Source organism: Pseudorasbora parva, chromosome 13, assembly GCF_024679245.1.
Source record: "Pseudorasbora parva isolate DD20220531a chromosome 13, ASM2467924v1, whole genome shotgun sequence".
NCBI classification, from domain to species: Eukaryota; Metazoa; Chordata; class Actinopteri; order Cypriniformes; family Gobionidae; genus Pseudorasbora; species Pseudorasbora parva.
The window spans coordinates 18984059-18996157 of NC_090184.1; the positions used below are offsets into that span (position 1 = coordinate 18984059).

The window sequence follows — 12099 nt, forward strand, 5'->3', positions numbered from 1 at the left end:
AAATGCCATGCAACATTTCACCTTACTAGATGCATTATGTGGGTCAATGACACAAGGATGTCGGAAATTATGAAAATTAGAAATGTAGTTTAAAACGCACGTGGCATGTTTTTTTTTTTTTTTAATCTAAATGTAATGTTTGTATTCATGGTATAGTTTCGCGTTTGAAAAACATTTATAGCACTCATTACAATTAAAAGAAAAATGTCAAAACAAAATTGGCTAAATGTCAAGTGGTGTAATCATCATGTAAAAAGTAATCAAATGTTTTCCTTGCACCTACAACACATAAGTGTACAAAACTTAACTTATTTTGTATTACTTATTATTACTTTCTGTTTATTTACTTATTTATTTTATAAATACAAATATCATAATTTTCGAGTAACAAAAGGTATTCAAAAGTCAAAATGTGTCATAATAGAATAAAAATGACTTACTGACCTTGACAAAGTCATGAAAAACTAAATTGACATTTAAATGTTTTCTAGTCACATGACAGCAAAATGGCTTCCTGCATGTCGGTTACGCCACACTGACTTTGATTTGGAAGACGATTCACAAATATTCATAATTGTGGGTTTTGTTTTTGAATTAATAAATGCTTGTTATATGTGTAGATATATAATATAATTTAAATAATATTTGAATTATAACAGACTAATCAACACGTCAACATTTCTTTCTTTTTTTTCAAGAATTTCAGCCATCTCCGGAAAGTTACACCACCTTGACATTGTTTAGGCTATTCCCATGCCCCACAAAAATATCAAAACGTCTTTTAATTTAGAAAATGAAAACATGGTTACCATAGAAGAGGTGTATTTCATTTTATGTCTTTGTGTGTTCATGCAACTGATGCACTTGTTCAATATTTGTGTCAGTAATTGCAGCTACATGATCTACACACATGCATTGCCAGTCAAGCAGTGAGAGATTGTCAATCTCCTGTGTTTTACAGCAGAGTGTGTCTGATGTTTTTAAGCACTGCAGGACATTTGCCCTCACCTTCCTCAACAGTTTGAGCACGTCCGTCGCCTCTTCTATCTTCCTCTCCCGGAGGAGCTTCTGAATATCTCGAATCCAGGTGACTCGTCTGACATACGGGCTATGGTTGGCTCTCCTGAGCACCCCCGTCAGTTTATCCGACCTGAGCATCAGGGATGTAAACAAGAAGTCTCCGCTCCGATCGCTCTCTCCCGTGCTGTCCAGATGCTTCCGTCGCCTCCTTGAAAAATTCTCATTGTCGAGGCTGTTTTGTCGGCTGAGCCTAGAGCCCATGATTTCAGTCACGTTAAAAAGCACACTGTTACTCTAAATACGACCCTTTTACCTCTCACGGCGTAATGACAGCCCGTACGATAACGCCCAGCGGTCTCCACATCGGTCCGAACTTGGGTAGCACGTACTCGTTCTGCTTCCAGTCAATGTCTTTTTGTGCAGGTCTCCCGACGACACAAGTAGTAGTAGTTTTAGCTGCGGAATTGCCCGTGTTTTGTTTTTTATCCCAGCTCTCACGTCCTCGTATGTGTGTTTGTTTTCAGTAGGACACGTCCTCCTGATGCTCTAGTTGGTATTCAGTGGGGTGATGGTGATGCTCTCCAGCACCACGCGTGGATCATTACTGAGGTCTGTCCTGCCATTGGCTAGCGGTGTTTCGTGTATCTGCCCCATGCCAAGAAAGGTGGCGGTGAAGGGAAATCAAAACGACATTTTAATTGAATTTTAATTAAGTTTTTAACTGAGGGTGAATTCGTTTCATAAATTGATGTTGAATCGAGGTCCAATTTGAATGAAATTGCACCTCAGTTCTAGACAGCAGTTGCAACGAAAGTTAATTGACTTTCGATAGTCTTTTGTATCGCAGATGTTTCTTCAGTTTAAAAAGACAATTCAAGGATTTCTTATGAAATTTCAGAAGAGTTTTCTGTTCTCATATTTGTTACTGAGAACGTACACATTTTTTTCTTGAGGCTAAATATTTCCAAAAACTAATTATTTAAACTATGCTCCCTAATATTGTTGAATTTAGCAGTAGCCTAACACTTTACAATATAAGGTCTCATTTTTGAAACATAGGTTAGAGGAACTGTGTGTAAGAAATGTATTTCAATTAATCATAAAATGGCCCTGATATGTCACTAGACATTAAGAAATCATGTTAATTTCAAATACTTATATCACTGACAACAGTAGTCTGGCCAGGATATTGTCATTTAAACGTTTTTGTTGCAGCCCGACTGATGTTGATGTTGACATGTTGTGTTTTGGCCTGAAGCTCCACCCTCCATCTATCTACCAATCAGCTCTGCTCTAGTTACCTCAGCTGCAGCTACAAACTTACCTGCTGGATCCTACAGCCTATCTGGCAACCTCGAGTCAGGGGTAGGGGGAGAGGGGATAGTGATTGCAGTACCAGGGTCCGTCTCAATCAGCTCCCTAGTTCAATAGTTAGGGCACTGATCAGGGAGTCAGCCCATTGACTTATGTCCTGATCAGTGCCCTGACTACTGAACTAATTGAGACGCAGGCCCAGTTTTGGCAACAATGTGTGTCTTGCCATAGAAATAAATAGAGAGAAGTAGCTCCGGCTGCAATGTTCTTCCGCAAGACGCATGCAGTTCTGTTTATTAACCACTAGAGCGCAACAAGTTACAGACTGCAGCTTTAAGTTAGCATTTCGTGGTAAATAATTCCATCATAAGCTTTTTTTTTTTTTTTACTATACCACGAGAGCAATTTGAGAGCAGACGACTTTCGAATAGCTCGATACTCTGATGTCATACTAACAAACCTTTGTTTAAAATTTGGTAGAGGTGTGTTAAAATGTTTGGTTGAAAATAAATGTATAGTTGCTATAAATAATTCAGTGAAATTTCAATCAAGACCAAAGGTAGACTCATAAAAGGTAGACTCGTCATTATCAAGTATTTTCATAAAAATAAAGTATATTGATAATGCAATGCTAATCAAAATTGTATCTTTAGATAATTTGAGAAACTATTATTTAGCATTTTAGTCTCCTCTAAACAAAATCACGTTTAAAAAAAAAAAGAAAACTGTTTACAGATATCATCAGATTTTAAATAATGAACATGTGTTATCCTTAATTAATAAAAAATAAAAATAGAAATCTTTAGACTGTTATTGTAGTAGTTTCTAAATAAAACTAAAAACTCTAAATCCAGAAAGTGCTCGAACTAAAGAACAGTTGATAAACAAAGTACTAAAGGAAAGGAAAATAAAAAGGGAAAAGGTCAATGCTAAACTCCTTAATTTAAGATTTGCGCATTACTTGGGTGTTCAATTTGGCTCCTATCTGTAAAGAGTAGCCCCAGTTTTTTTTAATTTATTTTTTTATCCTATATCCTGTTTTTTCAGTATATCTTTTTTTTAGGAGGTTATTTTGGACATTCACTCTGATAAGTAGGCTAGTGATGGTAAAACAAAGCTTTTCAAAACTCAAATGGACCATTTCTTTGCACTCGAAACACCAGAGGTTGCCGGCACCTGTGTGTCACACAATGAAAACTCACCCAAAACATAATTATATACAAACCAAAACGTTTATCAAGAAAGTTTAAGCTAATAAACGTACTCGGTTACTTTCATAACCTCAGTTCCCTGAGAGAGGGAATGAGTATTGGAAAAAAACTCCTTTTCTCGAGAATATGAAGCAAAACTGTATTAATAAAGGTATCTATGTAAAGCGCAGTGCAGCTGCACGGTAATAGCCCGGCGGAAGGAGCGCTCTGATTGGCCGGGCCGCGGCAACTCCAGGAACATATGGTAAGGCGGCTGAGAGGAACGAACCAATGGGGGTGCTCCAGAGAGACCGCCGAAAAAGGGGCTTATATTTGCATACAGGGGGCTATATAAGACCCTGATTAGCTATAGGTGTCAGGTTTTAAAAATGGACTGAAGCGACACCTGAGAAGCATGAACACGGCGCGGAAAAGCTAGGACCTCCAAATTGTAGAATCTGATAAAAGTGCGCGGAGAGGCCCAGCCTGCCACCGCACAGATCTTCCTTGGAAGTGCAACATGACCAAGCCCAAGACGAGGCCATGCCTCTAGTGGAGTGGGCTTTAATGCCAGTAGGACAGGTTAGGTTCTAGACCTATATGCTAGTGAGATCGCATCCACTATCCAGTGTGAGAGTCTTTGTTTCATGACAGCACAACCTTTAGTGCGGCCACCAAAGCAATGAAGAGCTGATCCGACTGCCTGAAGGGGGGCGGAGCGCTCTAGATACAATCTCAATGCTCTGACTGGGCAGAATAGGTTTGCGTCTTATTCTCTGAGACGCGGGTAAAGGAAGCAGTGTAATGACCTGCATACTGAAAGAGGTTGATAGCACTTTGGGTATAAAACCATGTCTCGGTTTGAGCACAACCTTGAAGTTGCTGGACGCGAACTCAAGACAGGAAGTTTTGAAGTTTTGGGTGAAACGTGACCACCCACTCGCTTAACCGAGGCCAAAGCCAGCAGAAAAGCGGTTTTGAGTGATACGTGCTTCAAGCTCGTGGTCTGAAGTGGTTAGGAGGGGGGACCCTTCACAGCTTTTAAAACCACGGCGAGGTCCCAAATAGGGACTGAAGAAGGGGCAAGGCGGGTTTAATCTCCTGGCCCCTTTAAGAAAACGTACAATAAGATCACTTTTCCCTAGTGAATGTCCTGCGATCTGAGGGGCTATTATTAGAACCAACATTCAGGGGCATGGCCCACTATGATGACAGGCCCACTCAGTTTATTATACAAATATAATAATATTTGTTAAATAAAAGTTGTTTAAATTATTGTAACATAATTACAAAATTATTATAACATCTCAAATACTGAAATAAATAAAAATAGTTTTTTACAGTCCTTTTTTTTTTTTTTGCATGATGTTTGATTGACAGCTTTGTTAAGGTGGCTGTCTTGTGTATGTGACGCGGCTCACGCCTGTGACTTCATGAAGTGTGTTTACCTATTCACTTAGCTGGTAATTTGCAGTTGTGTGATAGAGAAACAGCAGCGATGTAAAATTCTATAAAAAGGACTTTAAAAAATCGCGTTGACGTGAGAGAATCCATCAGGCCGCAAGTAACGTTAAGACTTTTCAGTTGCCTGCGCGAGGATGAAGACGTGCAGAGGAACTTGAGGAGAACAAAAAGGAACTGTACAATAATGAACTTGTTATAGAGGCTGGCGCGAGTGATGCAGAGTTTACAGGGAGAGATGAAGATGAGGAGGAAACTGAGGAGGACGAGGATTAAACAGAATTGGATGATTTTTTTTTATACTTCAAACCAAACGAGACAGGAATGGTTAAACTTTGGAGCGGTAAAGTGTCTGTTGCCTTTTGTTATAAATCAATAACCTAATTATCACCGTGTATGGTAAAGTGTTTACAATGCACTTCTGGTAGCCTATGTTTGCTAAGTATTTGTTACCATATTTCTACACTGGAATTTAGCCTAAATTACCGGTATTTGTTGTTAATGTTCTGTATGCATACCATAATGTTATGATAACTGTACGTTTTCAATAAATGAACCTAGTATTTTATAGGTTGAAATAGAGACAAAATCAAATTTTTATTCATTCCACTGGTAGTTGAAATATTTGGTATCCAACAGCCCTAGTTCGCAGGTCTAACTTACTCTAGTATTCTCTGTCCGCGGCGCTTCTTCAGCAGGGCGGTGGCGGCAGAGTGACGAGTGCTTCGGTTCGAGTTTGTTTATATACTCTAGTATTCTGTGTTTGCGGTGGTTTTTAGCGCGACTGAACGAGAGAAGAGGAAGAGTGAGGAAAAACTCTGTCTGTCCGCGGTGCTTCTTAGCGCGACTGAACGAGAGAAGAGGAAGAGTGAGGAAAAACTCTGTCTGTCCGCGGTGCTTCTTCAGCACGGCGGCAGAGTGACGAGAGCTTCGGCTCGAGTTTGTTTATTTACACTAGTATTCTCTGTCCGTGGTGCTTCTTAGTGCGACTGAACGAGAGAAGAGGAAAAGTGAGGAAAAACTGTCTGCGGTACTTCTTCAGCACGGCGGCAGAGTGACGAGAGCTTCGGCTCGAGTTTGTTTATTTACTCTAGAATTCTCTGTCCGCGACGCTTCTTAGCGCGACTGAACGAGTGAAGAGAAAAAGTGAGGAAAAACTCTGTCTGTCTGCGGCGCTTCTTAGCGCGACTGAACGAGAGAAGAGGAAGAGTGAGGAAAAACTGTCTGTCTGCGGTGAATCTTAGCGCGACTGAACGAGAGAAGAGGAAGAGTGAGGAAAAGCTGTCTGTCCACAGCGCTTCTTCAGCACGGCGGCGGCATAGTGACGAGAGCTTCGGCTCGAGTTTGTTTATTTACTGTAATATTCTCTGTCCACAGCGTTTCTTAGCATGATGGAACAAGAGAAGAGAAAAAGTGAGGAAAGCTCTGCGGCGGAAAGAAGAGCGTGAGGAGTGAAGAAAGCTTCGGCTTGAGTTTGCACGTCCTCTAACATTCTCTCTCTGCGGCGCTTCTTTAGCACGACGGAACGAGAGAAGAGGGAGAGTGAGGAGAGCTCTGTCTCTCCGCGGCGCTTCTTCGGAGCAGCGGAACGAGAGAGTCCTCGCATAGAACAAGCCTGTAAGCTCTATGAAGTGGCGTTGCAGCGGCAACACACACAACATAGACACACAGAATAAAGGATATTTAACACTGGATGGCGTAGCTGGAATGCAGTGGCTGAAGGTGGAGACCCGGTGGGAATCCGGCGTCCTCAGGGCTGCAGGGATGTTCCGCTGGATGCTTTTCGACGGCGGTTTGCTTGATTCCAGAGGTCAGCGACGGTGTCGCTGAAGGAGATAAAATCTGACACCTATGGCGAATCAGGGTCTTATATAGCCTCATGTATGATAATATAAGCCCCTTTTTCGGCAGTCTCTCTGGAGCGCCCCCATTGGTTCATTCCTCTCAGCCACCTCACCATAGGTTCCTGCAGTTGCTGCGGCCCGGCCAATCAGAGCGCTCCTCGCGCCAGGCTATTGCCGTGCAGCTGCACTGCGCTTTACATAGATACCTTTATTAATAAAGTTTTGCTTCATATTCTCGAGAAAATGAGTTTTTCCCATACGCAATACGAGGAACCTCTCGAAAGGGAATGTGATCTACAAATCCATAAATATGACGATTTTAGGCCTTTTATTAATGTTTATTTCTCGGTTTGTATGTTAGACAGAGCTTGTCAAATTAAGTAAATCCAGAGATATTAAATACAATAGCCTGACCCGAGATCAGTTAAGAACCATGTTCAAGGGTTCACCAGATCAATGCCATTTAGCAGCGAACCATCTGAATTTTTTTATGTTTCTTTTTGACTTAGTGAGATGAAAAGGTCTGAACCACAGATTGGAAACAGAAGTTTACTAATGTTTCAGAGCTTCAAGAACATAAAGGAGCAGAACATAAAGGAGCAGTAAGAAATTTTAGGGGAAACGGCTGAGATATAGATTGCAATACAATTTATCAAATCATGAATTGACCAAGTTAATTTATAGTATTGATTGTTCTGCTAATGTGCTCTCAAACCTAAATATGTGTAAGGAATGTTAAATGAAAATGTTGAAAACCATATGAAAGATCTTCTGCTTTGTACAAACCCGATTCCAAAAAGGTTGGGACATTGTACAAATTGTGAATAAAAAGCAATGCAATAATTTACAAATCTCATAAACTTATATTTTATTTACAATAGAATATAGATAACATCAAATGTTGAAAGTGAGACATTTTGAAATGTCATGCTAAATATTGGCTCATTTTGGATTTCATGAGAGCTACACATTCCAAAAAAATTAGGACAGGAATTAGAGGCCGTAAAAGTTAAATGTACATATAAGGAACAGCTGGAGGATCAATTTGCAACTTATTAGGTCAATTGGCAACATGATTTTATATAAAAAGAGCCTCTCAGAGTGGCAGTGTCTTTCAGAAGTTAAGATGGCGGAGGATCACCAATTCCCCCAATGCTGTGGCAAAAAACATAGTGGAGAAATATCAGAAAGGAGGTTCTCAGAGAAAAATTACAACGAGTTTGAAGTTATCATCATCTACAGTGCATTATATGATCCAAAAATTCAGAGAATCTGGAGCAATCTCTGTGCGTATGGGTCAAGGCCAGAAAACCATACTGGATGCCTGTGATCTTCTGGCCCTTAGACGGCACTGCATCACATACAGGAATGCTACTGTAATGGAAATCACAACATGGCTCAGGAATACTTCTAGAACACATCGTCGGTGAACGCAATCCACCGTGTCATTTGCCGTTGCCAGCTAAAAATCTATAGTTCAAAAAAGAAGCCATATCTATGATACAGAAGTGCAGGCCTTTTCTCTGGGCCAAGGCTAAAATGGACTGTGGCAAAGTGGAAAACTGTGGTCAGACAAATCAAAATTTGAATTTCTTTTTGGGAAACTGGGATGACATGTCATCCGGACTAAAGAGAACAAGGACAACCCAAGTTGCCCTCAGTTCAGAAGCCTGCATCTCTGATGGTATGGGGTTGCATGAGTGCGCGTGGCATGGGCAGCTTACACATCTGGAAAGGCACCATCAACCCTGAAAGGAATATCCAAGTTCTAGAACAAGATATGCTCCCAACCCGATGTCATGTCTTTTAGGGAAGACCTTGCATTTTCCAACAAAGAAGTTAAGACAGTTGAGCATCTAGATTAGACAAGAATGGGAAAACATTCCTTTTCCTAAACTTGAGCAACTTGTCTCCTCAGTCCCCAGATGTTTGCAGACGGTTGTAAAAAGAAGAGGGGATACCACACAGTGGTAAACATGGCCTTGTCCCAACTTTTGACATGTGTTGTGCCATGAAATTTTAAATTAACTTATTTTTCCCTTAAAATTAATTTTACATTTTCTCAGTTTAAACATTTGACATGTCATCTATGTTGTATTCTGAATAAAATATTGAAATTCGAAACTTCCACATCATCACAATGTGTTTTTATTCACAATTTGTACAGTGTCCCAACTTTTTTGGAATAGGGTTTGTATGTCCTTGACATATTTTGTCTCGCTGAAAACCTTTTAGCTGATAATGTGGCCTAGACACTTGCTTAAGCTTTTCTTATTCAGCTGCTGTAAAGTCTTTCATTATCTGTCCAAAGTGACATGACAGATGGTATAGACCTTAGCAACAGACCTTACTGATGTCCCGTCTGATTTCCAGACTTGCAGCCTTTTTTCAAAATATCTGCTAAATCTCTATCCATCTTTTATTTCCAATGTGAAGGCAAAAAAAATTAGTTTCCTACTGGGTTTGGTTTCAAAAATTTGTCAGTAAGCTTTTGCATATTTTATTGCTGGCTGTAGTAGCATGAACACAATATGCCATATTTATTGGAAAGGCAATTTCTACATATGCAAGTTAATTGATGTTATAATTGAAATCTATATATGAAGGTGGGTGGCTGTAGAGAAGTGCACGGCGATAAAGATACTCAACAGATCTTTATTCTAATAAACAGCTCAAAATAAACAAAAGAATAACTAGGAGATCGCACAACCATGCACACACTGACGTTAAACAATCCAAAAAAAGGAACCGACTGAAACATGAGGACAAACAAAGGAGCTGATGAGTTAATTGATGAGGGACAGTAAATAAGTAAATAAGATGAAAAAATTCAACACATCTGGAAACTGTGTCAAAGGAAAACAAGCAAACAGAAAGGAAACACAAAAACACAAAGACAGAAAATAATCTGACAGTACCCTCCCTTCAGGAAGGTGTGGCCTCACCCCAAAACAAAAATGAAAAAGAGTCCAGATGGGAAGAGGGGTGGTTGGCCTGTAGGCTGAAGAAAGGAATGACCAGGGTGACGCTGGAAGGATGGGAAGCCTCCAGGGTGTCGCTAGGGGTGCAAAAGAGGAGTTAGAGGAGTTGGAGACTCAAGAAGCTGCCAGGGTGGTGCCAGTAGCTCAGGGAGCCAGGGAGGTACTGGCAGTGCAGAGAGCCATGGAGGTGCAGGCAGTTCAGGAAGTTGTGAAGGTGCTGGCAGTTCAGGGAGCCAGGTAGGATCCTTGGGACGATGAACCGGAGGTTGATCCAGGGAGGATCCTATGGGGCTCATCGGCTGGAGCAGACTCTGGACTGTGCTCAGGGGCTGGAGCAGGATCTGGCGTTGCTTTCTCAGGAGAGGGCTCTGGCGTAGCGTCCTCTAGAGCAGGCTTTGGAATTACGCTCACTGGAAAGGACACAGGATTTTCTCTTACTGGAACAGACTCTGGAATTTTTCTCACGGGAACAGACTCTGGAATTTCCCTCTCTGGAACGGACTTGGGGATTTCACTCTCTGAAGCGGAGACTTGGATTTCACTCTCTGGAATTGTCTTAGAAGCAGACTCTGGGTGAGAGGACTGAGGAATGGAGAACTTTCTTAGAGCCGCTCTGACAGAAATGCTGGAGGGGTCCGCTGACTTTGCCATCAGGTCCACACTGTTGGACACAGTCTTTCTGTCCCGGCAAAAGGCTAAAGAATAGGCATCCTGATGGTCGGGATGGGACTGGATTACAGTAGGTAATGTCCTCATTAATTAATAGCACACTGTCCTCTCTCAGTACCTGTTGCTCAGACCATACCATTTTACTTGGTCATGGATTCTGTCACGGTAGGTAGCTGTAGAGAAGTGCACGACGATAAAGATACTCAAGCAGACCTTTATTCTAATAATTAACTCAAAATAAACAGGAGAATAACAAGCGAACAGAATGTGAAGGAGGAAAAAAGAAAGTCCTGCACATCTTGTTCAGATTCATTAAAAAAAAATCAAAACCTGACAGTCTGTGCTAGAAATCTTTTAATGGGCCATGTTTGGATCTTCCAACATGAAAGTGATCCAAAAACAATTTCAAAACATCAAAAGCAAAACCAAAATGTGTCACTGAGCACAAAACCAAGCCTCTGCAATGGTCATCCGAGTCCCTGACCTAACCCTATAGAAAATTAATTTTGTGAACTGAAGAGAATAAGCACCAAAATGGAGCTGGGAATCTGAAGGATCTGGAGAGATTATGTATGGAGGAATGGTCTCTGATCTCATCAGGCAGTCGGATCTCACGAAAATGCATATAAATACTACGAGTGTCCAATGTCGTGGAATGTGTTATCAGGGATAAATGGGTCAGAGTTTGACAAGGGAAAAATTGTGATGGCTAGATGACTGGGTCAGAGCATCTGTAAAAAAAGTATCTCTTGTGGGGTGTTCCTGGTCAGTATCTATCAAAAGTGGTCCAAGGAAGGCCTGTGTGGACTGATCAAACAGACAAAGCTACTGTTGCTCAAATTGATCAAAGTTAACGCTGGTTCTGATAGAAAGGTTTCAGTGGGATAAAATCTATGGGATGTGCTGAACAAACAAGTCTGATCAATGGAGGCCCCAACTCACAACTTACAGGACTTAAAGGATCTGCTGCTTACATCTTGGCACCAGATGCCACAGCACACCTTAAGGGGTCAATCCTTTGAAGGGTCAGGGCTGTTGTGGCAGCAAAAGGGGGACCAACACAATATTAGGACATGATCGTTGTATAGGCCTATATATATATATATATGTGGTTCAAATTCTAACATTCTCAAATTAAAATCAGTTATTTGCCTCAACAAGTTGTTTCACAAATGAGTGGTGCTGTTGTCTTAAGGAGGTGTAAATAAATTAAATTCATATTCATACTACTTCATATGTGACCATAGCTCTGATATGCTGTCATGTTTGTGAAATTCAGTGTTATGATTCCATATTATGTGCAATCTCAGTAGTTTTTGTGATTGTTCATGTCCAAAACATCTGGCTGTCCAAGTTACTGCTCTCTTAAATAACTAAAACAATACTGTACATACATGACAATCAAAGACAGATGATAAGCGTTTTTAAAGGGCGTTAAGGGCAGGTATAATTTATTCATTCAATTTATGCAGTGCTACGATAAATAAGGGTTGAAATTTAGTAATTAGAAGTTTGTTTAAATTGTTTCAAACTGATTTGGATAGACAGATGAACAGACAGACAGACAAAGTTCAAGACAAATTTTAATTCTACACAACATGACCAAACAGAGAATGAACC

The 12099-nt window shown here is 40.7% G+C and overlaps 2 protein-coding genes across 3 annotated transcripts in view; one reads left to right on the forward strand and one right to left on the reverse strand.

The window, feature by feature from the left end:
• Positions 1-1607, reverse strand: part of lrrc75ba (leucine rich repeat containing 75Ba) — a 68427-nt gene extending 66820 nt beyond the window's left edge. Inside the window, exon 1 of one of the 2 annotated variants that reach the window (XM_067413357.1) lies at positions 1009-1607. In XM_067413357.1, coding sequence (XP_067269458.1) covers positions 1009-1281 — 273 coding nt within the window. In that variant the 5' untranslated portion in view covers positions 1282-1607. The remainder of the gene's footprint in view (positions 1-1008) is intronic. The other variant, XM_067413358.1, reaches the window with a different exon arrangement.
• The window catches only part of ggt1a (gamma-glutamyltransferase 1a), a 92512-nt gene that overhangs the window by 67284 nt on the left and 13129 nt on the right, over positions 1-12099 (forward strand). The gene's annotated exons all lie outside the window — the stretch shown is intronic.